At 35.4% G+C, this 27974-nt stretch overlaps 1 protein-coding gene across 1 annotated transcript; it reads right to left on the bottom strand.

Annotated features, from left to right (window-relative positions):
* On the bottom strand, window positions 1-25159 carry LOC128553207 (protein mono-ADP-ribosyltransferase PARP14-like; the record flags this gene model as incomplete). The annotated part of the gene is made up of 5 exons (XM_053534329.1): window positions 1-774; window positions 14704-14822; window positions 18584-18807; window positions 19280-19529; window positions 23333-25159. Coding segments are annotated over 5 exons (2699 nt in total), but the record flags the coding sequence as incomplete, so codon positions are not given.
* Between the last annotated feature and the right edge of the window lie 2815 nt (window positions 25160-27974).

Here is a 27974-nt window from a genome sequence, read left to right as displayed (position 1 = left end):
GCACACTGTGGTCTGTATCGTGTTCACAAGGCAAAAACAGCGCATTCTGACCCTTTAAGGGGCCATAACTCTAGAAACCACGATGGGAACTGGACAGTTTTCGAAAGGAACCGAGATATTATACTAATACAAGTTGTGAGCAAGTCTGATTAAATTGGATTGCACAAAGTGGTCTCTATCATGTTCACAAGACAAAAATAGCAAATTTTGACACTTTAAAGGGTCATAACTCTGGAACCCATTACAGAATCTGCCAAGTTTTTTAAGGAACTGAGATGCCAATAGAAATTGTGTGCAAGCTTGATTAATATTAACTGCAAAATGTGGTCTCTATCGTGTTCACAATGAACTGTGGACGGACTTCGGGCGATAACAAATGCTCACCCTGTCAATACGTAACATAAATCTGTGCAAAACCCTCTGAAAATGCTAATCCTAGGAAAACCGGACTTTTGACATGGTCGGTTTTCAGAGTTTTTACTGTTGTATGTTTAATTAAAATAAGGCATGTTTATATAGTGCAATGTTAGTACATACTTTAATGCATTTTCCAAAGTTCTTATCATCCCATTTTTCCAGTGCAGTATGTAGAACTATAGAGCATGGCAAATTTGTCCCATCACTCACAGCCACTTCACCAAATTTGATACCTTTTGGATAAGTTTTATGCAACTGCTGTTGTAATTCGAGTCCACCTTTCTGCAACACAGATGTAGATACAGCTCCACCTTTTAAGTTCAGACTGTTCGATGTTGTATTTACAAGTACATCAACCTGTAATTATAAATAATAATATTATTTGTCTGTAGATCATTTGATAGAACGGAATAATCCAAGTATGATACTATATGTAGTATTTAATGATATTTAACTCATTAACACCTGCAGCCATACCGCCGCTTAATTACTGGTATCAATTTTCCGATACATTCCGGAGCCACTTATCAATTTATCTGCTTTGTATGCCTGTGGATTTTCACTGATATTCAATAATCGATAAGATCTAGGCATCCTTTGATCAAAATTAGGGACAAACATCTGTTTATAAAAGATGAATAAAACTGAAATTTTCACAACTGATACTACGATTCATGATTTAATCAATAATTTAAAATTTACTATTATCTTGATTTGCAAAATTGTTTTACAGGCCAACTAAAGTAACATGAATTTGGAAAACTGCAATATTCAAGAAAGATTGGACATAGAAAAACTGCAATTATTTGATTATTTTATATTTATTCAAATATCATCTATTGCTAAACGTTAAAGCAAATGACATTATGAATTTACTGAATAAAAAAGAAAGATTCTTCGGTATAATGGAATGAGAAGATAAAACAGGCAATACCTACAAATAACTTTCTATTTCCGATATTTTGTGATGAGTATATTAAAAAAATATGCTTAAATAATAAATATTTTGATTGTTTCGATCGCTTCCGGGTTTTATAACCTTTAGTGTAAAATATTTTCATTGGTTGACTTTGACAGCAGTCCAATCGTTAGTACTCTTACAAACGTAAAATCACGCAACGCGGCATACAGTACTTTATGCGATCCTCGGCATACACGCCTGTTATCTTTTGACGGATAAATACGACATGCGGTACTCGATAAGAGTTAAAATGAACGCATAAATGCGATCTGCGTCCTTAATGAGTTAAAGATGAAGCATTACGTTAAAAGTAAAGAATGAGGAAAAGGCAATGCAAAAAAACATGGAAAAATTCTAGGCTGGCTTCCATTTTTCAAATTATTAACGACGAAATTACAACCATTTAGTACATAATTATTATGTTGCCTTTTGTACTTAAGTGTTATTGTCATATGAAACGTTAATATTGATTTTAATATTTAATCTATGAAGAGTTTTGGATTGTGGTTATTCGGAATGATGTTTTCTGTATTACAATTCTATAAAACATTGATAGTTATCTCTTCAAGTTTAATTTGTTTGTGTCCGTGTGTTCATGTGTTCAGCTTGGGATCCGAATATTTGTTCCAAAATGAACAAGAGGGTCGTTGACCCTAAATCGCTCACCTGTGTACAAAGCTTCAAGTGTGTTTGTATTAGTACAGAGTTATGTTTCTTCTATGTTAACTTATATTATATACATTTCACGCACATTTTTGAACCGACGGCAATATTTTAAATAATTACGCTAGAAATTACAAATCTGATATCACATGCCAAATATAAAGGCCCTAGCCATTATTGATCCAGAGAAGAAGATTTTCAAAGTTTCTTATATATGAAAACATATAGTAAGTACACGTCAGACACAGGGGCGTGGCCATTGTTTTACGTTAGGGTAATAATTTGGACAAGTATGGTACAGTGTCAAACCCTTATATCAAATGCCAAATAACAAAGCTCTAGAAAAAAGGATTTTTAAAAACTTATAGCTAAAACCTATTTTTAACAAAAACGACCCATATGATCAATGAACCGTTTGAACAACTTTGAAATAGGGCTAACAAGTGATCATTTGTGTAAAGTTTTATCGACATCCATTCAGTGGTTTTGGAGGAGATATTGTTTAAGGAAATTGTTAAAAAAAGTGACCAAGCCCTCTGGCGGCCATGTTTTTGGACAAATCAGAAAAAAAATGAACAATATTTGAAGAAGTCCGCACAAGAACCATTTGTATAAAATTATTTTAAAATCGTAAAAGCAGTCCCACAAAAGAAGACTTTTAAAGTTTCCACAATAAACATAATAGTATAGGAAAAAGTGAACACACCCTCTGGCGGCCATGTTTTTACATGAATCAAAAAAATCTTAGCAATCTTGGCAGAGGGTTACACAAGGACTATTTGTTTAGAATTATTTTAAAATATGGCTAGCAGTTTTACACAAGATTTTTTTTTAATTTCCACTTTATACATATAGGGAAAAGTGACCACGAACCGCCCCCCCCCCCCCCCCCCCCCCCGGCGGCCATGTTTTTGAGGAATCAAAAAACTTTGAACAAAATTTGTAGAAGGTCACATAAGAACCATTTGTGTAAAATTATTTTAGAATCAGACAGGCAGTTTCAAGCGAGAAGATTTTTTAAGTTTCCACTGTATACATATACATGATATAGTAAAACGTGACACGCCCTCTAGTGGCCATGTTTGTCATTAATCAAAATAATTTGAACAATCTTGGTAGAGGATCATACAAGGACCTTTTGTGTAAAATTATTTTAAAATCGGGCTTACAGTTTCACACAAGAAGATTTTTTGAATTTCTACTACATACATATAGAGTAAATTGACCATGCCCCTGGCGGCCTTGTTTTGTGATGAATCGGTATAATTTGTAAAATATTGGTAGAGATCGACATAAGAACCATTTGTGTGAAATTATTTTAAAATCGGACCATTTGTTTAGGAGAAGATGTCGATTGAAGATTGTTCTATTTTTAGCTCTGGCAATCCCTATGTGCAATCAAGCAAAACCATTTGAACAACAACTTTGATAGAGGACCATCCAAGCAACATCCATGCCAAGTTTCATCAAAATCCATTCAGTGGTTTTGGAGAAGATGTCTTTTAAAAACAATTGTTGACGACGGACGGACGCACAACGGACACAGCGTGATCATAATAAAAAAGGACTACTGGACATATGCCCCCCACCCCCCAGGTTGAAATGGTGAATAGGACATTTGCTGCACGCCCCATCCCCCCCCCCCCCCCTCTCCCCACCCCAGTGTTTATTGATTAAATGGACATTTGCCCCCAATATTTTTGTCCAAGAGTGATTGTTTAGGATCATAGTACAAAACGCTAATCCTATTTCTGAAAACAATGTCTTTGTTTCTTACAATTTTCTAGTAGATAATTGCCAACTTAGTAAGTTTGAAAATCAAAAACAACGCACAAATTAAAAAAATATAACTGCGTTATGAGCACTTATATTACCCAATAATAAGCTTGTTGTTAAGTTAAATTTTTATTGAAAAAAGTGCATAATAATTTCTGGGAGAGTTTACTTCTATTGAATTTCTGAGCCATTTCTGCCCGTTCTGTAAGAAACTTTTGGATTGACAACATCCAGCTAAAATTCCCATTGGAAACATGTCGTGCCCGCCTTTTGACCCTAACTGTGGCCTTAACCTTTAAGATAGGACCCTGAGGTTTGCAAGTGACACACGCCTCACTGAATTAAACATTCATGCCAAATATAAACAAGATTCCTTAATGCATGACAAAGTTATAGGCTGGCATGATCATCTGACATGACGTTTGACCTCCAACAGTGACCTTGACCTCTGGGATGTAAACCTGGGGTTTTGCGCATGACAATTTGTCTATCTGAAGTTAACATTCAGGCAAAATATAAACAAGATCCCTCAATACATGTCAAAGTCATGGGCCGGACAAAATCTATCATGATATTTGACCTCAAACTCCGACCTTGACCTTTGTAAAAGGAACCTGAGGTTTAATGAGGTTAACATTCATGCCAAATAAAAACAAGATTGCTCTATGCATGTCAAAGTTATGGTCCGGACAAAGATGCCAAATATAAACAAGTTCCCTCAATGCATGTCAAATTTAATGGCAGTACAAAATCTGACTTGATATTTGACCGCCAACTGTGACCTTAACCTTTGTGATACCTAGGGTTTACGCATGACACTTCGTCTCATTGAGTTAACATTCATGCCAGATATAAACAAGATTGCTCAATGTACATGTATGTCAAAGTTATGGTCCGGACAAACAAATTTGGACGGACGCATGGACGCACACACTGGTCAATGAACATACACCGAACAGTCATCTGGCAAACTATGTTTTCGCTTCTGCAAGCAGGCTCGACAATAACCTCTCGTAGGGCTTAGTAAATAATATTCGATTAATTTGGCATTTATTTTTTGCATGGTTTCTGAGAAAAAAGATATCCTGTGTGGCACAACTAGTTATGCTTGTAAATGACTTTAACAAATCAGTGTACAACAAACAACAGACTGACCTGATCTTATCTATTATATAACATATCCAGGTGTTTATTAATTTTCTCAACGAATAACTCTGGAAATCACTCAAGACATCTTTTAAAATGTCCATGGAATGTTCAATGTCACTGCAGAAATATAGAACTGGTCTGATGTTAACAAGTTGTGTAGAAATTTGTGAGAGGAAATTAAATTCAAAGTTAATAATTGCTCAAGTAAGTGTCTTTACATTACTGACCAATCAGAAACATTACATAAAATAGGTTATTAAATATATACATGTATCTGCAAGATATTCAATAAATAATTTGCATGTATCAAACAACTGAATTTATGTGCTTTTATTTGAATAATTTAATGATGATTTTGGTACAATAAATCTTTGTTCATATATATGTGTTAAATAAAACTGGCTAACATTTTAAACTGGCTATTATTTATTACAAAGGATGAAGTTTCCATTATATATATATATTTGAAACAGCAAAACAAATAAACAAGATGGTCATGATGACCCTGAATCGCTAACCTGAGTAACATAGGCCACATGTTCCAAATGGCAAACTAATGCTAAAATATTAAACAAGAGGGCCATGATTGCCCTATATAGCTCACCTGAGTACCATTGCTCTTAATGATAAAATCAGGTTTTGACATAGATCACATAGCCATACACTTTAAATATCATCAGGATAAATATTTGTTTGTAACAGTCCCTTTTGACCTATGGGTCACATACTAGTCATAGCCAATCTCCATACCAAGTTTGAGGGTCCTAGGCTCAAATGCTGCATTTTTGTACTAGCATGACTATTCCTTACCCTGGAAGACTTAAATAACATTTAAAATTAATTTCATTAGATGCTGCTTGGGTATATTTATTTACATAAAATAAAGGCAGATACTTTGTCATAAATTCAGTCAAAAGTTATCTACCCTGTTTGTCCGAGTCCATCTGATGGCATAAATGACATTTCAAATCAGTATTTTCTTTGGTTACTGAGATACGCCCATTTTAATTTGAAACAAAGGGAGGTAATTTACATAAAATCAGTCCATAGTTATCTACTCTGATTGTCTTCAGACCAACTAATGACAATGAAACTTCAAATAAGTCCTATAAATACTTACTGAGATAAATCCAATTTTATTAAAACCAGGGGAGGTAATCATGCATTGGTATATGCATGTAGAAGATACAGAGTACAAGCCTTTACAACAATATATTAGAAAAGTAAGTAAAAGTAGAAATTTTTTACCACTGAAGACATAAATAATGTTTCAAACCAATCTCATTAGAAGATGCTAGGTATACTCATTTACATAAAAGATAAAGGGAGGTAAGTTGTTATAAATTCAGCAATTATCTGTCTTCACTGATTGTCCAAGTCTATCTGATGGTATAAGTGAAATTTCAAATCAGTATCTTCATTAACTACGGAGATATACCCATTTTTATTTGAAACAAAGGGAGGTAATTTGACATAAAATCAGTCCATAGTTATCTACCCTGATTGTCTCAGTCCAACTTATGACAATAATGAAATTTCAAATAAGTCCCATAAGTACTTACTGATACAAATTCATTTTGATTAAAATCAGGGGAGGTAATCAGAAAATAAGCCCAGAACCTATGATTGGATCTGACAGTTTCATCATGGAATCCAAAAGTTATTGTTGTTGAAGATATTTTGAAAGTTTGTATCAAATCAAACCATAAATGAAGTCTCTATATGACTGCACAATCCCAAAATAGCAAATTTTGACCCATGACGGGATCTATCCAGTATTCAAAAGGAACCGAGATATTATAAATAAAAGTTGTGTGCAAGTTTGATTAAAGTTGATTGCAAAATGTGGTCTTCAAGGTGTTCACAAGCAAAAAATAGCAAATTTTGGCTCTTTAAGAGGCCATAACTCTAAAATCCATGACGAAAATCCAGCCAGTTTTTGAAAGGAACCGAGATATTATGCCAGTACAACTTGTGTGCATGTTTTATTAAAGTTTACTGCAAAATGAGGTCTCTATCGTGTTCAAAAGCCAAAAGCCAAAAATGGCAAATTTTGGCCCTTTAAGGGGCTATAACTCTAGAACCCATAATGGGATTTGGCCAGTTTTCAAAAGGATCCGAGATATTATGCCAATACAAGTTTTGTGCAAGTTTGAGTAAAGTTAATTGCAAAATGTTGTCTCTATCGTGTTCACAAGCCAAAAATAGCAAATTTTGGCCCTTTAAGGAGCCATAAATCTCTTGAAACAGAACCACTAGGCAATGCTTCATACCAAATATAAAAGGCCGAAGCCTTGGACTTTCTGACAATATTTCATTACCTATATAAGTCTATGCTAAACTTGGGTTCAGGGCCTGTTTTTACCCGAGGGGCATAATATGAATATTTTGGTAGAGAAACCCTAGGTTTGGCAACATACCAAATATCAAAAGCCTATGCCTTGCAGTTTCAGGCAAGAAGATTTTTATTTTTTTTTCCTATTTATTAAGTCTATTTAAATCTTGAGACCCCCGTGGCCACGCCTCTTTTCACCACAGGGGCATAATTTGAACAATGTTGGTAGAAGACCACAAGGAAATGCAACATACCAACTCTATAAAGGCTAGGCCTTGCAGTTTCAGACAAAAATATTTTTTTTCCTATATAAGTCAATGTAAAACTTGAGATCCCCTGGGGGAGAGCCTCTTTTCACCCCAGGGTTATAATTTAAACAATTTTGGCAGAGGACCACAAGGCAATGCTACTTATATTAGGCCTAGGTCAAGTGGTTTCAGACAAGAACATTTTTAAAGTTTTTTTCCTATACAAGTCTATGTAAAATGTGCGACCCCGGGGCTGGGCCTCTTTTCATCTCAGGGGCATAAAATTTGAACAATCTTCATAGAGGACCATTAGACGATATTACATGCCAATATCAAGGAATTAATTTTTCCGGTTTTGGACAAGAAAATTTTGATTTTGTGAAAAATCTTTCAAATGAAACGCTTTGCAATTTTGACAGTTTCCAAGTCTAAAAGGGGAACACTTTTGATAACATAAAAGGCGGAGTTATAAAACTTGACGTAAAGTAACATTATATTTCAAAAGATTTGTGTAAAGTTTCAATCTAATGCACGAATATGTTTCAGAAATACTGAAAAAACTAGTGGGAAACTAGAAGATGCTTTTGTAGAAGAGCACATGTCTCCCGCAAACCATAGTAGTAATAGGCAAGAAGTCAATAGGGGACAGGAGTCCAATCATCCTTTAAATTTTCAACATTCTGGGCTAAGTGCTTCTAAAGTTCTTGATCAAAAATAGGTTTCCATGTTCAGTCTCCTATGACCTTGACCTTAGATGGAGTGATTCCAAAATCAATAGAGGTCACCTGCTCTGCATGTCTAATCATTCAATGAAGTTTCTATGATCTTGACCTTTCATGGAATGACTCTTAAATCGATGGGGGTTATCTACTCTACAATCATGTGCAAACATCTAATGAAGTTTCAACATAAAAGGTCAAGTGAGTTTTTGATAAAAAATGGTTTTCCGCGTTCAGTCCCCTATGACCTTTACCTTAGATTGGGTGATCCCAAAATCAATAGGGGTCACCTAGTCTGCATGTCCTATCATCAAATGAAGTTTCAACTTTCTTGGTCAAGTGGTTCTCAAGTTATCTATAAGAAACAGTTTTCCATGTTCAGGCCTCTGTGACCTTGCCCACGGATAGAAGAAACCCAAAATTTAAGAGGGCATATACTTTGTAAGCCCTATAATCCTATGATATTTGAAGGTTTCAAGTCAAATGATAATCAAGTAACTGATTGGAAATGATTGGAAATGAAGTGTGAAGAATTCTGGCCCCAGTGAACTTGACCTTTCATTGAGTGACACCAAAATCAAAAACAGTCATCTACTCTGCATGTCCAATCTTCAAATAAAGTTTCAATATTTTTGGTCAAGCTTTTTAATTTCAATTTCACGGAAACTGTTTTCCATGTTCAGACCTTCACCCTTGATGGAGTGATCCCAGGCACATTAGATGTTATCTACTCTGTAAGCCCTATCACCCTATGCATTTTGAAGGTTCGAGGTGAAATTATTCTCTAGTTATTAATCAGAAATGAAGTGTGACGTACGGACAGGGCAAAAAACAGTATGTCCCAGGAACCTCAGCTTCTGATGGAGTGACCCCAAAACAATAGGGGTCATCTAAGGCATAAGTCCTATCATCCTATGAAGTTTGAAGGTTTTAGGTGAAATGGTTCTCCAGTTATTGATCAGAAATTAAGTTTGATGGTTGGACCGACAGACAGAATACAGACTGATGAAAGGTTAAAAACAATGTCTCCACCCTATATTTGGAGAGATATAATTTTCAATGTGTAAAGGGACAATAATTATGTCAAAACAAGTCAAGAAGTATAGGACATGGCATGTGTATGCCGTGAAGTGAAGAAACAAGAGGGCCATGATGACCCTGGATCGTTCACCAGAGTAATATGAGCTACATGTCAAACTGATGATTTTTAGAAATTTTTTGGAAGATTTTCCGATGTACAATCAAGTAACCCCTGGGGCGGGCACAATTTTACCCCGGGGGTCATGATTTGAACAGTAGAAGTCTACTAGGCAATGTTACATATCAAATATCTAAGATCTAGGCCTTCTGGTTTATTTTTAACAAATTTAGAAGATTTCCCTATGTACAATCAAGTAACCCCTGGGCCTGGGTCAATTTGACCATGGGGGGGGGGGTCAAGATATGAACATATTTTGTAGAATTCCACTAGGCAATGCTACATTTGACATATCTAAGCTCTAGGCCTTCTGGTTTATTTTTAGAAAATATGGAAGATTTTTCTATGTACAATCAAGTAACCCTATTGGGCGGAGTCAATTTGACCCCGGGGGTTATGATTTGAAAATTTTTTGTAAAGGTCTACTAGGCAATGCGACATGTCAAGTATCTAAGATCTATCCCTTATGGTTTATTTTTAGAAAATTTTTGAAGATTTTCCTATGTAAAATCAAGTAACCCCTGGGGCGGGGTCAATTTTGACCCCGGGGGTCATGATTTGAACAAATTTTGTAGAGGTCCACTAGGCAATGCTACATATCAAATATCTAAGCTCTAGGCCTTCTGGTTTATTTTTTAAAAACATTAAAGACTTTTCTACGTACAATCAAGTAACCCCATGGGGCAATGCTACATGTCAACTATCTATGCTCTAGGCCTTCTGGTTTATTTTTAGAAAATTTCTGTAGATTTTGCGATGTAAAAATAAGTGACTCCTGGGGCGGGGCCAATTTTAGCTAGGGGTCATGATTTGAACAAAGTTTGTAGAAGTCTTCTAGGCAATGTTACATACCAAATATCTAAGATCTAGGCCTTCTGGTTTATTTTTAGAAAATTTTGAAGATTTTTCTATGTACTATCAAGTAACCACTGGGGCTGGGTCAATATGACCCAAGGGGGTCAAGATTGAACACATTTTGTAGAGATCCACTAGGCAATGCTACATATCAAATATATAGGCTCTAGGCCTTCTGGTTTATTTTTAGAAAATTTTGAAGATTTTTCTACGTACAATCAAGTAACCCCATGGGGCGGGGTCAATTTGATCACGGGGGTCAGGATTTGAACAAATTTTGTAGAAGTCTACTAGGCAATGCTACATTTGACATATCTAAGCTCTAGGCCTTCTGGTTTATTTTTAGAAAATTTTGAAGATTTTTCTATGTACAATCAAGTTACACCATGGGGCGGAATCAATTTGACCCCCGGGATCAAGATTTGAACAAATTTTGTAGAGGTCTACTAGGCAATGCTACATGTCAAATATCTAAGCTCTAGACCTTCTGGTTTATTTTTAGAAATTTTTTGAAGATTTCTCTATGTAAAATCAAATGACCCCTAGAGCGGGGTCAATTTTGACCCCGGGGTCATGATTTGAACAAATTTTGTAGAGGTCTACTAGGCATTGCTTCATGTCAAATATCTAAGCTCTAGGCCTTCTGGTTTATTTTTAGAAAATTTTGAAGATTTTCCTATGCAGAATCAAGTGACCCCTGGGGCGGGTCAATTTTGACCCCGGGGTCATGATTCGAAAAAAATTTGTGAGGTCCACTAGGCAATGCTACATGTCACATATCTAAGCTCTAGGCCTTCTGGTTTATTTTTAGATTTTTTTAAGCTTTTCCTATAGAAATCTATGTAAAATCAAGTGACCCCTGGAGCGGGGTCAATTTTGACCATGGGGTCATGATTTGAACAAACTTGGTAGAGGTCCACAAGGCAAAGCTTCACACGAAATATCTAAGCTCTAGGGCTTCTGGTTTTTGAGAAGAAGATTTTTTAAGTTTTTCCTTTCGGTTGCCATGGTAACCAGAGTTCAGTACGGAATTCAATTCTTTGAAGAAAGAGGACCATCCATGAAATATCCCTGTGAAGTTTCATTAAAATTGGCCTGGTGGTTTAGGAGGAGATGTTGTTTAAAGGAAGGTGTGGACGGACGGACGCCGGACGGACGGACGTACGCCGGACGGTGAGCGATCACAATAACTCACCCCAAGCACTTTGTGTTCAGGTGAGCTAAAAAGAGGACAGGACAAATCAATTCCTGTATAGCCCCCACCAACAGCACACAGAGACGAAGTTTGTCACGGGTATAATAATTACCTTCACTACTTTCAGTGTTAAGACGAGCAGAGTCATAGACCTTGTACACTTCATTTCTTCTAAATGCACTATTCCATTGTGTGCAATTTGCATAAAATCCCAAGAGTAATGATTTTAGCAAGTATATTCTAGATGGAGATAACTAAAAACGAGATGAGCTATGGTTCTTGCATGGGACAAATCATCGTGTCTTGTTGGTCACTGGTACCAAGTGTTTTCAAAATCCATTAATCAATTACAAAGTTACAGACTGGACATGAAATCCAGACAGACTTTCAAGAAATGGAGATAATTCAAACAGTAAGAGTGGATGTGGTACGATATGTGTAAAAAATATGCTGTCAAAGGAGACTGCGCTCTTGTCTATTTTGATGCTGGATAGCGAAAATGGGCACATCTGAAAACGCTAGGGGCTGTAACTGGAGTATTTAATGACTCCAATGTGGATGGAAATTTTGGACAACAGTTAATGTCTGTGTCAAAAGTATTAAGTAACAAGAGCTTGTAGAACACGAATGCCCCCTTGATACATTCAGTAATTGCACAAGGAATAGAAATTATTTGGTCACTGTACACAAATTTCTACTGTTCTGGGTCAATGTGACCTTAACCATTGACCTATTGATCTTAAAATCAATAGGGGTCATTTGCTGGTCATGATCATCCTCCCTATTAAGTTTCGTGATCCTAGGCCCAAGCAATCTCAAGTTTTCGTCCAGAAACTCTCTAACTGACTAACATCCCTACTAATTTTCATGATCCTAGGCCCAAGCGTTCTTGAGTTATCATCCGGAACGGATTAGTCTACGTACAGATCAACCGACTTCTGCAAAACAATATACATCTCCTTTTTCGAAGGAGGCCATAATAAAAGAGATAAAGATAAGTATGTGTCAAGTGTATTATATTGAGTAATAACAGAGATAGAGATAAAAACATTAGATAAGTACCGTATAAAAGGGACATAATTTATGGAACTTTCTGCAAGAGTAATGCAACATATGTCATATCATGTGACTAATAATGCTGAATAACTATTTTCAGTTAGAATCAAACTTATTAAGTAATAAAAATGTACCATAACTTAAACCTGAACATCTAAGTAAAAATAGGGCATAACTCATAACATATTGGTGCAAGCATTATTTTGGTGTGGGTGATGGTGTGGAACAACCATTTTAAGTTTGAATCAAATCCATTTAGAAACTAGAAATGTGTCACAAACACGGATGCCCCCGCAACATGAAAAAGGTCACAGGCATGGTACTACTCACAAACTATAAGAAGGACCTTTGGCCATATTTTCTGTGGTTGTGTAATAATTATTGTAGTTCTTTTGTTAAAAGTCCACAAAAAGAACTCCTTACCAGGTAACGATACCTTAAAATACACCTAACATTTGAAAGTAACATCTATGTTGTACCAAAGAAAAATGGTTTTGGGTTTTTCACAGTAGTTCATCCTGTGCATATGTGCAACCAAGCGAAACTGTTTGAACAATTTTGATAGAGGACCAACCAAGGAACATAATGGCAAAGTTTCATCAAAATCCATTGATTGGTTTTGGAGGAGATATCGTTTAAACACAAATGTTGACGACGGACGGACGACTTTACAGACGTACGCACGCACGAAGGGTCACAGCCTGATCAAAATAACTCACCATGAGCACTTTGTGCTCAGGCAAGCTAAAACAGAGTCCACATAAAAAATCCTTACCAAGTAGAGATAGGTCAAAATACATCTCGAAATTGGATATAACATGCATGTTGTACTGCAGAAAAGTGGTCTTGAGTTTTCCCTACGACCAGTAATAAAACAATTACAATATAAGCTATTTATAGTCACAACAAAGGGAAGTAATTCTAAACTAAGGACCTGGTTCTTGTGCATGACATTCTGTCTCATGATGACCAGTGTACAATTGAGCCAAGTTGCATTAAAATCCCTCCATGCATGAAGAAGAAATGCGCAGGACAAAGTCATTCTTGTATGTGACCTTTGGCCTCTAAATGTGACCTTGATCTTAGACCTAGGGACCTAGTTTTGTTTTGCGCATGACAAATTGTCTATCTATGCTTATTATTTGTGTCAAATTATTTTGAAATCGTACTATGTCAAAGCTATTTCACCGGACACGAAAACCACATTATAAGTATATATGTAGTGAAAATTGGTTAAGTTCAACCAAATACTGTGACCTTGACCTTTGAGCTAGTAAAATAGCTATTGCGCAAGATACATTGTCTATCCATGCTTATCATTTGTGTGAAATTATTCTGAAATCGAACCATGCATGTCTAAGTTATGGCCCGGACACAAACACCACCCTTTTCTGAACAAACAAACACACAAACACGCACACACGCACGCACACACGGACAGGGGCAACACTATATGCCCCCGCCCCCAATTTTATGGCGGAGGCATAACAACTGAAATTCTAAGTAAAAAAGGTGGATATTTCATGAAATAGTGGTGCATGAGTTATGGCCCTTGTGTCATATGATGTGCGTGATGATTTGAAACAACTATTTTAATCAAATCGATTCAGTAAAAACTGAGATAGAGTAAATGTGCACCAAAACTTTAACCCGAAATTCTAAATTAAAAGGGAGACAATTCATGAAATATTAGTGCAAGAGTTATGGGCCTTGTGTCATAAGATGTGCATGGTGATGTGAAACAAATCAAATTATTGCTGTTATAACTGAGATATGGTGAAAATCCATCAGAATTAACCTTAAATTGTAAATAAAAGGGGGCATAATTCATGAAAAGTTGACAATTCAGATATGGACCTTGTGCAAGGTAATGGGGGTGAGGATGTGGAACAACTATGTCAAGTTTGAATCAAATCCATTTAGTAAACACTGAGATAGAGTGAAAGTGCACTAAAACTTGAACATGAAATTCTAAGTGAAAAAGGGAAAAATACATGAAATATTGGTAAGAGAGTTATGACTATTGTGTTATATGATGTGGGTGATGATATGTGCGAGTAGGACAGCTCACCATACTTTGTATAGTCAAGTTAAAAAGTAATATAAAAGTTTGATGTAAATTCTGCTATACCTTTTCATTGACAATTGTTCCCCCTTTTACACATACACATATTCCACCAAATTTTATTTCCCTAACAAATGGTCCCTGACTGGCTTGAATGTTTGGCAACTTTACTGTTCTCAGTTCCTCTGAAAACAACAACTATAACATTGTTTTCAATGATTTAAGTAATTTTTCAGAAAGATTTATACAATCGTGCGGTTGCCTAATGGGTAAGTCACCTACCCGCTAACAGGAAGTTGAAGGTTCGAGCCCTGCTACAGGTTGGTCTTGTTACTAAAGAGAGACCAGTTGGTGAGCCACCAACTAGTTAAATCAAGGATACCTGCTTCCTACCTGCCTGGTACATGAAATTAAAAACAGGAATTGGAAAGTAATGATGTGGGTATCTCTTAAGTTAAACATACCTGGCCCTTTTAGAAATAACAAGCAAATTCAATGAATTGGTATCCCCCGCCGAAAGGGTTTGTGGTGAGGAATGGCAAAAAATTTACCTGGCAAAAAGTTAAGGATGTTACTAAGAAGCAAATAACTTCCTTAATCAAAATCATTTTAACAGAAAATGAATGTTTTTTTTGGGGGGAGGGGGGGGGGGGAGGGTGCAGTGGGGGTGACCGGGAGAGGGTACAAAACTTCACATGTTGATTATAAATACTGATGGAAAATTAAAAATTAAAAAAAGAATGAAAGAAGTTTAATGAAATGCTACCAATTGGTTAGTTTGTTATGTACAAATCTAGATTTTTTAACAATTAAAGGGCAATAACTCTAAGGAAATCTGGATAAAAAAAATTACGGGCATCATCGTGGTATGCTGGTTTATGTTTATTCCGAGTTGTTTGAAATTCTATCTGACAGTTACTGAGAAATGGCTGCAGATGGACATTTTTGGGCATTTTTCATTAAATAAAGGGCAATAACTCTAAAGAAAATTGACCAATCAAAACAAAACTTGACGGGCATCATCTCAGTATGTTGGTTCATCTTTTTTTTTTTTAAATTTCATGAAATTCTACTTGCTAGTTACTGAGAAATGACTGCGGACGGACATTTTTGGGCATTTCCCAGTAAATAAAGGGCAATAACTCTACGGAAAATTGACCAATCCAAAGAAAACTTGACGGGCATCATCGCGGTATGTTGGTTCATGTTTATTTCAAGTTTCATGAAATTCTACCTGCTAGTTGCTGAGAAATGGCTGCGGACGGACGGACTGACGGACGGACAGATGCACGCAGCACGGGCGGACGGACAACGCCATTTCAATACCCCTCTCCTGATTTCATCGGCGGGGGATAATTAACAAACGCCTTACTTTACTTTTATGCAGTAATGAATTACGAATAGTCTATACATTAAAGATAAAAGGAATCTGGACGCATGTATGCAGATGACCACTGTATATTCTGTATGTTGACATTAAGAGAATAATTTGTATATTGGATGCATGGTATACGAACATAGATAGCTGATAACCCACTTTCAGTAGTTATAGGTCACAGATAGGATGGAAGTATCAATGTTTGAAGGGAACAAATCAATTGTACAGTTTGCAATCACTGTAGAATAATTTACACAGGTTTCAACCAATCGGAACTCTCTCTATAATAGTCCTTGATCGCTTGGCAATAATTATGAATATGACTCGCAGAGACTTCATTCAGTAAACAACAAATGATGTAAACAGATCAAGGATTATATAAATAATTATTCCAGTATCTTGAGTTGCAATGTCTTAGATACAGCTCCAACACATAGTAGGTAATACCTATATAGTTGTCAAATGTTACAGAAATTGAGCATCAAGAGGTTGAGACAAAGACACATTGTTTACCAATACTTCATTAGAAGACCAACCAAATTCTCTCACAGTTGGTGAACCATTTTGACAGAAGGGCAGTTCCAGCTTAAAGCCAGATGAGGTTCAGTGTTATTAGTGACGTATTCAACTAAGTGCTATAAACCTTTATGGTAGTTGCTATAGATGATAGGATACATAAGCTGATTATCAAGAAGTGAGGGCAGATATACTAAGAAGCAGCTTTAACATGATTAGTTAGAAGGACATGGTCTGAACATGTGACTTGGCATAGTAATCATCAAGATAAACAATCTGACCATTGAGATAGGTTATAAATAAAAATCAATGCCCTCTAGAGTGTTAACAAGCACTTCCTTGATTTGAGAGGGTGACCCAAAATGCCCCCCGCTTTAAAACTGGGCCTAGGAATCACCAAGAAGAACATTTTGACCAAGTGTCATGAAGATAGATTCATAACTGTGTCCTCTAGGGTGTTAACAAGCTTTTCGTTTGATTTGACCTGGTGACCTAGTTTCTGACACCACATGACGCAGTTTCAAACCTGGCCTAGAGATCATCAAGATCAACATTCTGTGCAAGTTTGTATCAAATCAAAGCATAAATGAAACCTATATATGGCTGAAGAGGGGAATATAGAAAACTTTGCCCCTTTCAGGAGCAGTAACTCTAGAACCCATGATGGAATCTATCTGGTTTTCCAAAGGAACCGAGATATTATTGTGACTTATGTTGTGAGTAAGTCTGGTTAAAATCGAATGTAAAATGTCACTTCTATCTGGTTTACAAGGTAAAATTAACAAATTTTTGCTCTTTCATGGGTCAATCAGGGGCCATAACTCCGGAATCTATGGCTGGATCTGCCGGATTCATCATGGAATCCGACACTTCTGTTGTTAAAAATATTTTGCAAGTTGTATCTAATCAAACCATAAATGAAGTCTCTATATAGCAAGTTTTGGCTCTTTAAGGGGCCATAATTCTGGAACCTATGATTTATCTTACCAGATTCCGAAAGGAACTGAGATATTATGCCAATACAAATTATGTGCAAGTTTTATTAAACTCAATTGCAAAATGTGGTCTCTATCTTGTTCACAAGGGGTCATAACTTTTAGAACCTATAACGGGATTCGGCCAGTTTTCAATAGGAAACGATTTATCATGCCAATATAAGTTGTGTGCAAGTTTGATCAAAATCGGTTGCAATGTGTGGTCTCTATCGTGTCCGCAAGAAATTATGAACGGACGATGGACAGAGAAACGGACGACGGATAAATGGCGATCACAAAAGCTCATCCTGTCAATATGTGACAGACAAGCTAACTAAAAGTTCAGTCAAGTACAATAATTTAAGCCTGTAAGTAGTTAAGCTGAACATCAACAATATCGGTCTCACCAGCTCTGCGGTTTAACACACAACATTCTGATTTATGGTCATCTCGGCATTTTAACCCATTGCTCAATACATTAAAGGCATGGGAACATCCCTGGATTAAATTAGCATATCCATATCTTGTCAGTCATTGTAGTTTTTCTTTTTTCATGCTAAATGCAAAGATTCCATTTACCTGGACATCTTTTATCTAGGTCATGCCATAACTTCCGTGAAATTGGTATGTACAGCATAAAATTATTACCTTATCTAAATTTACAGAAAATGTTTTTTTCTTTATGCTATGTACATTGCCATCTAGTGTAAAACGCCCATAAATAAGTGTTTATTACATATACTTGAGAAATGAAGCTATTGATATTACTTCTACAAAATACAATTTGTGCCAATACTTTCATGACATTTCCTACGAGCTACCAGCTTTCAAGTATCACAGATTCATTTGAAATGATGAAATAAATAATTCAGACCAACTTAATGTTCATGTTGGGTCTTTATATTCAATACCAACAGTTAATATTACTTATGGATTTAAATTATTCACCAATTTATGTGGAAACTTACAAAAAGACATAACTATCTATCAGTTACAGACTTTCCAAATCAATGTAATAATCAATTATCATATTTCATCTTGACTTAATTAACAAAATAAGCTTAACATGAAAATATACCATTCAATGACGTTGTATAATCTGTAAAATCCATACCACTATCACCATCTTCTACATCTACATTTCTTTTTCCAAATTCCTCACACAGGGCTTTAGTGAAATTTTGAACATTTTCTTTTCTCACATCGCAAAAATATATCTCAGTAACCGAGCTATTTTGTGTTTCTTGGAAACTTCTTTTTATTGTACGTACAATAACAGATGCTGATACATGCGCTGGGAAGCTGAAAATAAAGATACTAGAGTATTATTATTACAGTCATATGTTTCAACTCGCACTTAGATTTGTTGCAAACGATTGTTTTTATATTATATGTTTTCGATATAAAGAATTATACACAAATATGAATTGCAGTCATGCTGAAGACCTCAATGAAAGTAACAAATGTATTATAAATAAAGTCGTTTGGCGGGGTTACCGATATAATAAACCACAAACATATTTTATTGTAATTCAGATTTTGTTTTGATATTTAATAGCATAAAAATGAAACCTAAAGACCATTTATGCTGTTTACAAACTTTATAAGATTTTAGTTCCTGGTAATTTTCCAACTGTAGTTGGTAGAATTAGAAAAAATGTTTACCAAAAAAGGCTATAGCCCAGATATTTTGGGACATGTCGCATGTATTCAGCTATTTTATAGTTGATAGTATATACACACGGTTTTATCAAAAATTCATTTCCATATTTACCCATTCATTCCACAACCAAGGGCAGGAAATGCTAAGGAATTTGCTTGACGCTCTGATGATTGACTGATACATTGCAAAACAGATGATTCCAAGTGTTTTTCACCCGCTTGGCTCCATTTTTGAATTCTGATATGACAAATGAATTTTGCTTTCATACTTCCAGCTGAGCTAAAAACAGTGCTTGTGTTCTGCAAGGAGAGCTTCTGAGTTTGAACAAGGCGCAAACATTCGTCTTTTACCGCCTGACCACCTGAGAGAAATAAAAATAAATTATGTTTGACAAATGTAGCAGTTTCAATTCTTAATGAAATTTTTCTTGTTACTACGGAAGTTCGAAGGGGACAAGTGTGTGATTCATTTTTCTCATTCCCACTAGTTAGTACGGTGCTGTCGAAATATTGTGAACAGTGCTATTTTACATGTTTGTCACTAAAAGGTCTATATTCAGCTACTATAATGTTGTACCTGGATAAAGTCACTTAGGTTGTGGTTTCTTACAATTTTTTATTAAGTTATAGCTTATTCATATATCAAACTATAACAGAGAAAATACTGCAAATAGGTTTACATACGATGCTCAACTTAAAAGCAGATGAAAAAGCCATATAAATAGAAAGTTAACCTATATCTTCTTTTAACGCAGACTTCACCATATATAAAATTCTGCTAGTTATCAGGTGCTGTATCATTCATCAGGTTTCCAAACTGATAAATCAGATAACATTACCATTAAGTCAACTTTTTAAAAATACATGGAAGATATGAAGGCCTTTTTCTTCAGAATTAGGAAAATAAATTTTAAATTGACTGACTTTGAACAAATAAAATCTTATCATAATTTTATTTATTTATTTATTTTGTCACAGCGAGGTGTACTTTTCATGAAGGTACTTAAAATCTGTAATATATTCCTGCCACCGACAAAACCTTTCAGAATGTGTTATCATTTGTCAATTTTTGATCATGGTTCATGTTGACCTACATCAAATATATGGTTTTGAAAACAAACTTACCAAAATTTGATTTTATAGCTTTCATGAATATTTTTAGAAAATAAATGCAGAAACTGAAAATAAAGAGTCTATATTACCAAAACATTAAAAACATGGTTAAATATAAATTATTATGTGTGACTTCTCGATGTTTAGTATGAAAAATAAAAAAGCTTCACAGGTAGCATTTCATTTCCATGAGTTAGTACCGTGTTCCCTTGACTTAATCAACTCGTGGTCATGTCATCTCATTACCACAAGTTAGTATCTTGTTCCCATGACTCGTGGCCATTAGACAGTATACCATTCTCATGAAATAATCATCCTTCTATATCTACTACAAACTGTAATGTGTAAAGAATTCATCCTGTCAATAACAGAGCAATTTTGTCCGAACTCAAACTAAATTTTGTTTTAAAACTTTATGACCTTACCATCAGTTTCTTAGGTAAACCGCATGATATTATTAAATCAGACCATGCTTTAATATCATCCACCAATATGTTACTATGAAACTGTTTTACATACAAATCTTCAAACTATGCATTTTTATTGTTGTGTTTCTTTTAGTGATTAAATGCCAAAGTCAGTGCTCGACTATTCGAATTGTTGTCCAAGAAGCAGTAATATTACCCAAATGTTAAAACATCTACAGTTTCAATCCAGTATCTGCATTAGTTTTGGAGATAATAACTTGCATGCAAAACATTATACAGAAGTTTTCTAAGTCCTAAAGGGGGCATAATTTGTTAAAATACATGTCAGAGCTATGGGACTTGATGCTATAATCCCGAAGACATATATGAAGTTTTAATTTAATATCTGCATTTGTTTTGCAGATAGTAACTTGCACGCAAAACTTTAACCAAAATTTTCCAGGTCAAAAAGGAGGCATAATTTGCCCAAATTACATGTCAGAGTTATGGGACTTGACTCAGTGAGGCTGGTAATTGATTTAGAAAAAGAAAAAAATAAGTTTCAAATCTATATGCCTTAAAGTAATAGCTATATGTATTTGCCTGCATAATATTAACCAGGATTTACAAAGTCCAAAAGGGGGCATCATTTGGCCGAATTTCATGTCAGAGTTATTGGACTTGATGCTATTAACTAGTTTATAACCCCGAGGAGCCAAGTGAAATTTCATTTCAATGTCTTCATTAGTTTTGGAGAGTTACTTGCATGCAAAACTTTAACAATGATCTCTTTAGTCCAAAAGGGGGCATAATTTGCCCAAAACACATGTCAGAGTTATGGGACCCAGTGAGGTTGGTAATTAACCTAGAATTTGAGAAAATAAGTTTCAAAGCTATATGCCTTCAAATGGTAGCCATATGTACTTGCACGCAAAACTTTAAACAGGATTTTCTTAGTACAAAAGGGGGAATAATTTGGCAACAATGCATGTCAGAGTTATGGGACTTGGTGCTATTAACTACGTTATTAACCCCGAAGACACATGTTAAGTTTTATTCAATATCTGCATTAGTTTTGGAGATGGTAACTTGTATCAAAACTTTAACCAGGATTTTCTTAGTCCAAAAAGGGCATAATTTGCCCAAAATACATGTCACAGTTATGGAATTTGACCCAGTGAGGTTTGTAACTGACATAGAAAAAGAAAAAAACATAAGTTTCAAAAAAGCTATATGCCTTTAAATGATAGCCATATGTACATACATGCAAAACTTTAACCAAAGTGTGATGCTCCCGCCGATGCAAGGGTGAGTATAATAGCTAGACTATTCTTTAAATAGTCGAGCTAAAACCTACATACCCACGGGCAACATGTCCAGCATGCCAGCTGTCAAAATAACTAACATTTATGATACTATTTGGTGGCGACAAAACTGACTGCGGCAAACATTTCTAGCAAGTTATTTAATAACATCTCCAGCCACGGCTAAGTAAACAAGAGAAACTGCATCAGGTTTTGACCTTTGACATCTAAGTATGACATTGATTTTTATAGCTGCAAATCTAGTTTTTCGTATGACACATCATCTTATCGAGGAAAACATTTAATCCAAAGTATTTAAGAAGCTCTCAATCCATGGCTTAGGTACAGCCCAGACAAGCAAAAAAGCACCAAGTTTTGACCTTTGACCTTAAAGAATGACATTGACTTTAAGCTACCAATCTGGTTGAAACTAGAGATACTGAGTGGAAATCATTTTTCTATGCTTAAGTAACAGTGTCCCAAGATATCATCCAAAGATACTTCTCTAAATAAGCTTGCTGTGCACCAAGTTAGGTAACAGTAAGTAAATCCAAACTAAAATTATAAAAGAGGAAACAACATTTTGATGATCACAGTGAAAACAGTTTTTAGTAACTATGACCTAACCTTGACCAAATGGCACAAAAAAGATTTAAAGAGCTCAGAGGGATTTAACCACCACAAATCTGTACAAGCTTTGGCCAAAGGTTATAGACCGCTGCGCCAAGATGCTTTATTTATCACGGGAGGACACCAGGGTAAAACCATAGATCTCCGTACGCCAGCTTGAGAGTTTTCTCACATGAAGTATTCAAAAGTATTCAACTCCTCAAGTGAGGCTAAAAACCACATCAGTGAGGGGCAAGTAATTTGAAGTCAGAGACCTTAACCACTTAGCCATGGAGGCCCAACACAATAAATCACCTATACTGAGCTTGAACCTAATATAATATGCAACCCCAGCCTCTGTTTCTTCAATAAGCTACTTATATACCAATTTTACTTTCAATCCAATAATGACCTTGACCTTGACTCCACTGTTCTCAAATTCACTCTAAATCTTGGTAATATAATTAGCTGACTATTAGCCGAGTTTCATTTTAATATCTCAACCCAAACTGAAGTTATTGAATGGACACCAAATCTTGACGCCACCTTGACCCATTCACCCATCCATCCACCTACTCAATGACACCGCTAATCTAAAACGTTAGTTGTAAAACCTGGTTAAATATGTTTAGAGGGGCATCCGAATATGCGTTGTCACAGTGCAAATACTTTATTAGTTGGGTGCTCAATCATTTATCCTTTCTGAGACAAGTAAGAAATAAAGAAACTTACCTTTCTGTATAATTGTTCTACCAAGAGTTCCTGAAAAGTCTAAATTATCATCTGTTTCTCGTGCTATCACATCGACTTTTAAATTTGTAATATCTCCGTGGCACACAATTATATGGATATTTTCAAATACAAGGCATTTTGCAAAAATTTTAGCCCCATTTACAATCTGCTGCTTGTACGAGTTCCTATTTTTGTAACAAATCGAAGTGTCCATACTTCTGGAGATTTTCTCTTGTGCAAATAAACTGCTTTCAAAACTGCCAATGCGATCTGATCTACTTTCTTCTGTTCTCATGGAGAGTTCCTTCGTATCGTTATTGTCAACACAGTGTAAAGGAAGATCATCTTCAGTCCCAATGACGCACTGGCACTTATTCTCAACTAAATTAATACTGTCTTTCATTCTTCCGATGTAGAGCTTAATTCCAATCATCTCGAAAGTTTCTTTGGTCTGCCAACATTTATCAAACATATCTTTAATATTAGTTGCAGCTTCATTCACATCTACTTGAAGACCCTGAATTCTATAAAAGTTTTTGTGATCAATTTCAATTCTAACGTCGAATTGTTTTGAAATCTCTTCTATTGCTGATTTTAGGTGTTTTTTAAAGAATCGCATCTGAAGTTGGAATGTCTTGTATGTCTTTATGATGACCTTGTTAGTTTCTAGAAAATGTGTGACATCTTCTGAAGCAGGACGTTCTAGGTCTTCTGTTGCATAAATGTAGATTTTAGTTGCATTTCCTGCTAACTTGATTCTTATTTTTCCTTTGTACTTGCTGTGGAGATCCTCAACAGTTCTGCGCCATTTATCTGAATGTAAATTTGGAACAGGGCTTGGAACAACTTTCATTTTTCTTATGACTGAATTCTGAATAATTTCCTTGCATTCAGATATTTTATGTGGCCCATTACAGCATATTTCTAACATGCCATTACGGACGGTCCAACTGGCTATAATATCTTTTGCACTCAGCCTTTCCTGTATAAATCGCATGACATTTTCTGACATGTACAATTCGGTAAAAGGCTCTTCTAGATGTTCAATGTACGTTCGTTTCAAATTTCCCCTAATTTCTTTTAGGCGATCTGCTGCATTACGGACACTTGATTTTCTTCCATGAAGTACAATCTTATTTTCTTCCCGAACCAGCTTGACATTTATGTTCTCAAACTCGCTTTCAAACATACTTTTGATATTTGTCGTCACCAAAACGTTCATCTCAATCTGATGTTCAATATTCATAACAAGTTCAAACGATTTCTGTTCCTTCATTTCAGAAATAATTGTCTGTTCAAGCATATGTACATCATATTTCTCGCCAACTACATGAAGATTCATTTTGTTTCTATTACATATTAATGCCACTTTTGATGGTTCTTTTACAGTAAATTCTTTTAAAAACGCCATTATGTCCTCCTGTACATCTTCCTGCAATTCAATAATTCTAACAGAAATAGCCTCTAGAAAATCAGAAAATGCACGTTCAGTCTCTTTCCTCCAAAATTTTGCCAAGCCATGATGATTTTCTACAGTTTTTGTTAAAGTACAATGAAGTTCTAATTTCTTTTGGCCTTGAGAGGGCCATATTATGTTCACGTATTGTTTGCATAGTTTGTCCTCCAGATCTTTTTTGTATTTCTCAGAAGATTGTATATACTGAATTTTGGAAAGATCTATATCATCTTTAATCTCAATTGGTTTTGGTGACAGAAACGGCCTCTGACAAAAATCGACTTCAGCACGATTTATCTCAGTTTGAAAATATTCAACATTGAATGTCTTTCCATCAATTGTATGAGTGTCTTCTACGATATTGCTGAGATCTGAAATGGCAATAACAAAAAATAAACTTTTTATCTTTTAAACTGCATGCACATTATATTGAATATGTCTTAAAAGTTCAATGCTGATGTGTTATCTTGTACAGATCTGGTGTGTAACAGCGTTGCGGAATTTACCCTTATAAGTAAATTTTGTTTCTTAACCTTTGAACTACGGTGAATTCTGATTTTAATGATATTTTAGCTTGATAAATCAGTTATAAAGCTTAAGGACATTCCTTTCCGTCATTATTCAATATAACATCAACACTAAGGTAGTGTATACCTGTACTCCCCTAAGAAATTCTATTTTGTAAAATATTCAAAGGTCTGGATCTTCTTTTATATTCGTTCATAAACTTCATAAACCTATGAATATTTAGAAAGGTCTTTTAAGTCTTTCAACAGATATAATTAATATGACTACAAATACGTATAGATCATTAAAGGAAATAAAATATCTTATCTACCATCAATTTTGACCAAGACGTACTGGCAGGGATAACTCTATGTATACCCAACAGTTCTAGTACAATGTATATAATTCCCTGCTAGAGGAAACAGTGCTACTGAAATTTCTCCAAAATAATGCTGTGACCTAATATAGCGGGTATAACCCCTTTGCTAATAAAATGTCTTACAATTGAAAAAATCATTTTGTTTCGAATCTTCCGTGCTCTTCAATCTAAGAATAGTGAATTAAATGCACTGAAACTTTCAGGGTACAGCTGTAAGTCTTGTTAAAAATGGATGATTGGAAAGGCATTTTATTCCCTGTATTTTTTGCAGTTTGACATAACATTATGGTATTTGCATCTTTCTGAAAATTCCATCCATCCAAGTTCTTTTAGCATTTCAGATTTACTTATTCGCACTTCTAAATTTAAAACAGTTCTAGTAACAGGACCACACGGCAATGCAGCACATCAAATATCAAAAGCCTAGGCCTTGCACTTTCAGACAAGAAGATCTTTAAAGGTTTTTCCTATATACGTCTATGTAAAACTTGAGACCCGACAGGACAGGGCCTCTTTTCACCCCAGGGTTATAATTTGAACGATTTTGGTTAAGGGCCACAAGGCAATGCTACATATCAAATATCAAAAGCCTAGGTCTTGTAATTTTTCAAGTTTTTCTCCTGTATAAGTCTATGTAAAACTTGTGACCCACGGGGCGGGACCTCTTTACACCCTAGGGGCAAAATCTGAACAAACAGGACCATTAGATGATGTCACATGCAACATGCCTAAGATCAATGCTCTACACCTTGCGATTTTGGTCAAGAAGATTTTTTAGGATTTTTTTTCCTTTCGGTTGCAATGGTAACCACAGGGTTCTGCATGGAATTCAATTCTTTGAACAATTTTAAAAATTTGAAAGGGTGCAACCCGAGGATCATTCCTGTGAAGTTTGTTGTAATTCTAGCCAGTGGTTTTCAAGAAAATTATTATAGAAAATGTGGACGAACGCCCGACTGACGACTGACGACTGACGATGGACATTGACAGGTCACAAAACTCACAAAGAACCTTTGGCTCAGGTGAGGTAAAAACCAAACTCTAATGTACACTAGAATTTATATAATATGACAAAGATATATGACCAAAAAATGACAAATTTATCCAAGTCATAATGATTTCCACAACATTTGCAGGGAAGTAGCTAGGGTTAAATACTAAATTAACATCGAAATGCAAACTTAATATGACTAATAATATCTGCAAAAAAATCCTTTGGAAGCAAAGAATGCAACCAAGAAGAATAAAAGCAGACTCGGTTTGAATGAGTCTGTTTATGAGAGGTAATGAAATGTGCAACACCTCTCACGCTTCCTAACACCGGCTTAAGTGGAATTTTATTATTGTATACATAATTATGTAGAGATAGTACCTTTTTCAAATCATAGATATGAAGTTAAAAAGCTTTGAACTGAAGGCAAATGTCCATATATTGCTCAAAAATAGATATACTGACATAATTTAAACCGGAAGCGTAGAGTTATGAGCATATCTTAATATAAAAGAAATTTTGTGATAAAAGAAATGTAACTCTTCTTGAACACGGAGAACAGAAACATTAACGGGACATTATATATTGAATATTTTCTATTTGGGTGCATTAAATTTAATATTCAGCTGTGATCTAGATTGCTAAATAATGATCCATGATACTGTTTGCTAAAAAGGATAGAACATCTAGAACAGTCTGATTACAGCAAAAACATTATGTAGCAGAATGCAAATATTTAAGCTCTGACAGGACTCGAACCCAGGACCTCTCACACATAAGGCAGACACTCCTCCACTTAGCTAGGCAGTTTAAGTGCACTCCTATTCTTCTTCTTCACATGAACAGTTTTGTGACAATAACATGGTCGGTGTACTCCGGATTTTCGGCGTATTCGATTTGTTACCTAACGGAAATTTTCGTGTAAAGAAAAAATATAATCTAATTTTGCCAACATTTTAACTGGTCAAAACTGCCCGAATCTTACTAACTGGCAGTACCAGTGAAATATAACTTAAACGGAATCTTTTATATTTGCCCCTCTAGCAGCTGGTGAATGGCAAAGACAGCTGGCTTTGTCCAAATTTAAGCAATTACTTTACAAGTTTCGAGAGGATTTCTATTAATAGGAAATTACAGTTACAAACTAAATGCATTTCTTCTGCAACACACAAAGTCATTAGCATTCATGGTCAATCAGTATTATGACAAAGATCGACATATATTCCAATGATTCAGACAATATAATAACACTGAATCCAAGTACTAACATTACAAAGATATGGCTGCGAAAGGACAGAAAAATGGATAG

This window comes from Mercenaria mercenaria, unplaced genomic scaffold, assembly GCF_021730395.1.
Source record: "Mercenaria mercenaria strain notata unplaced genomic scaffold, MADL_Memer_1 contig_3588, whole genome shotgun sequence".
Taxonomy (NCBI): Eukaryota; Metazoa; Mollusca; class Bivalvia; order Venerida; family Veneridae; genus Mercenaria; species Mercenaria mercenaria.
The sequence above is the reverse complement of the archived record's forward strand: the minus strand, read 5'-3'. Positions and strand labels throughout refer to the sequence as shown.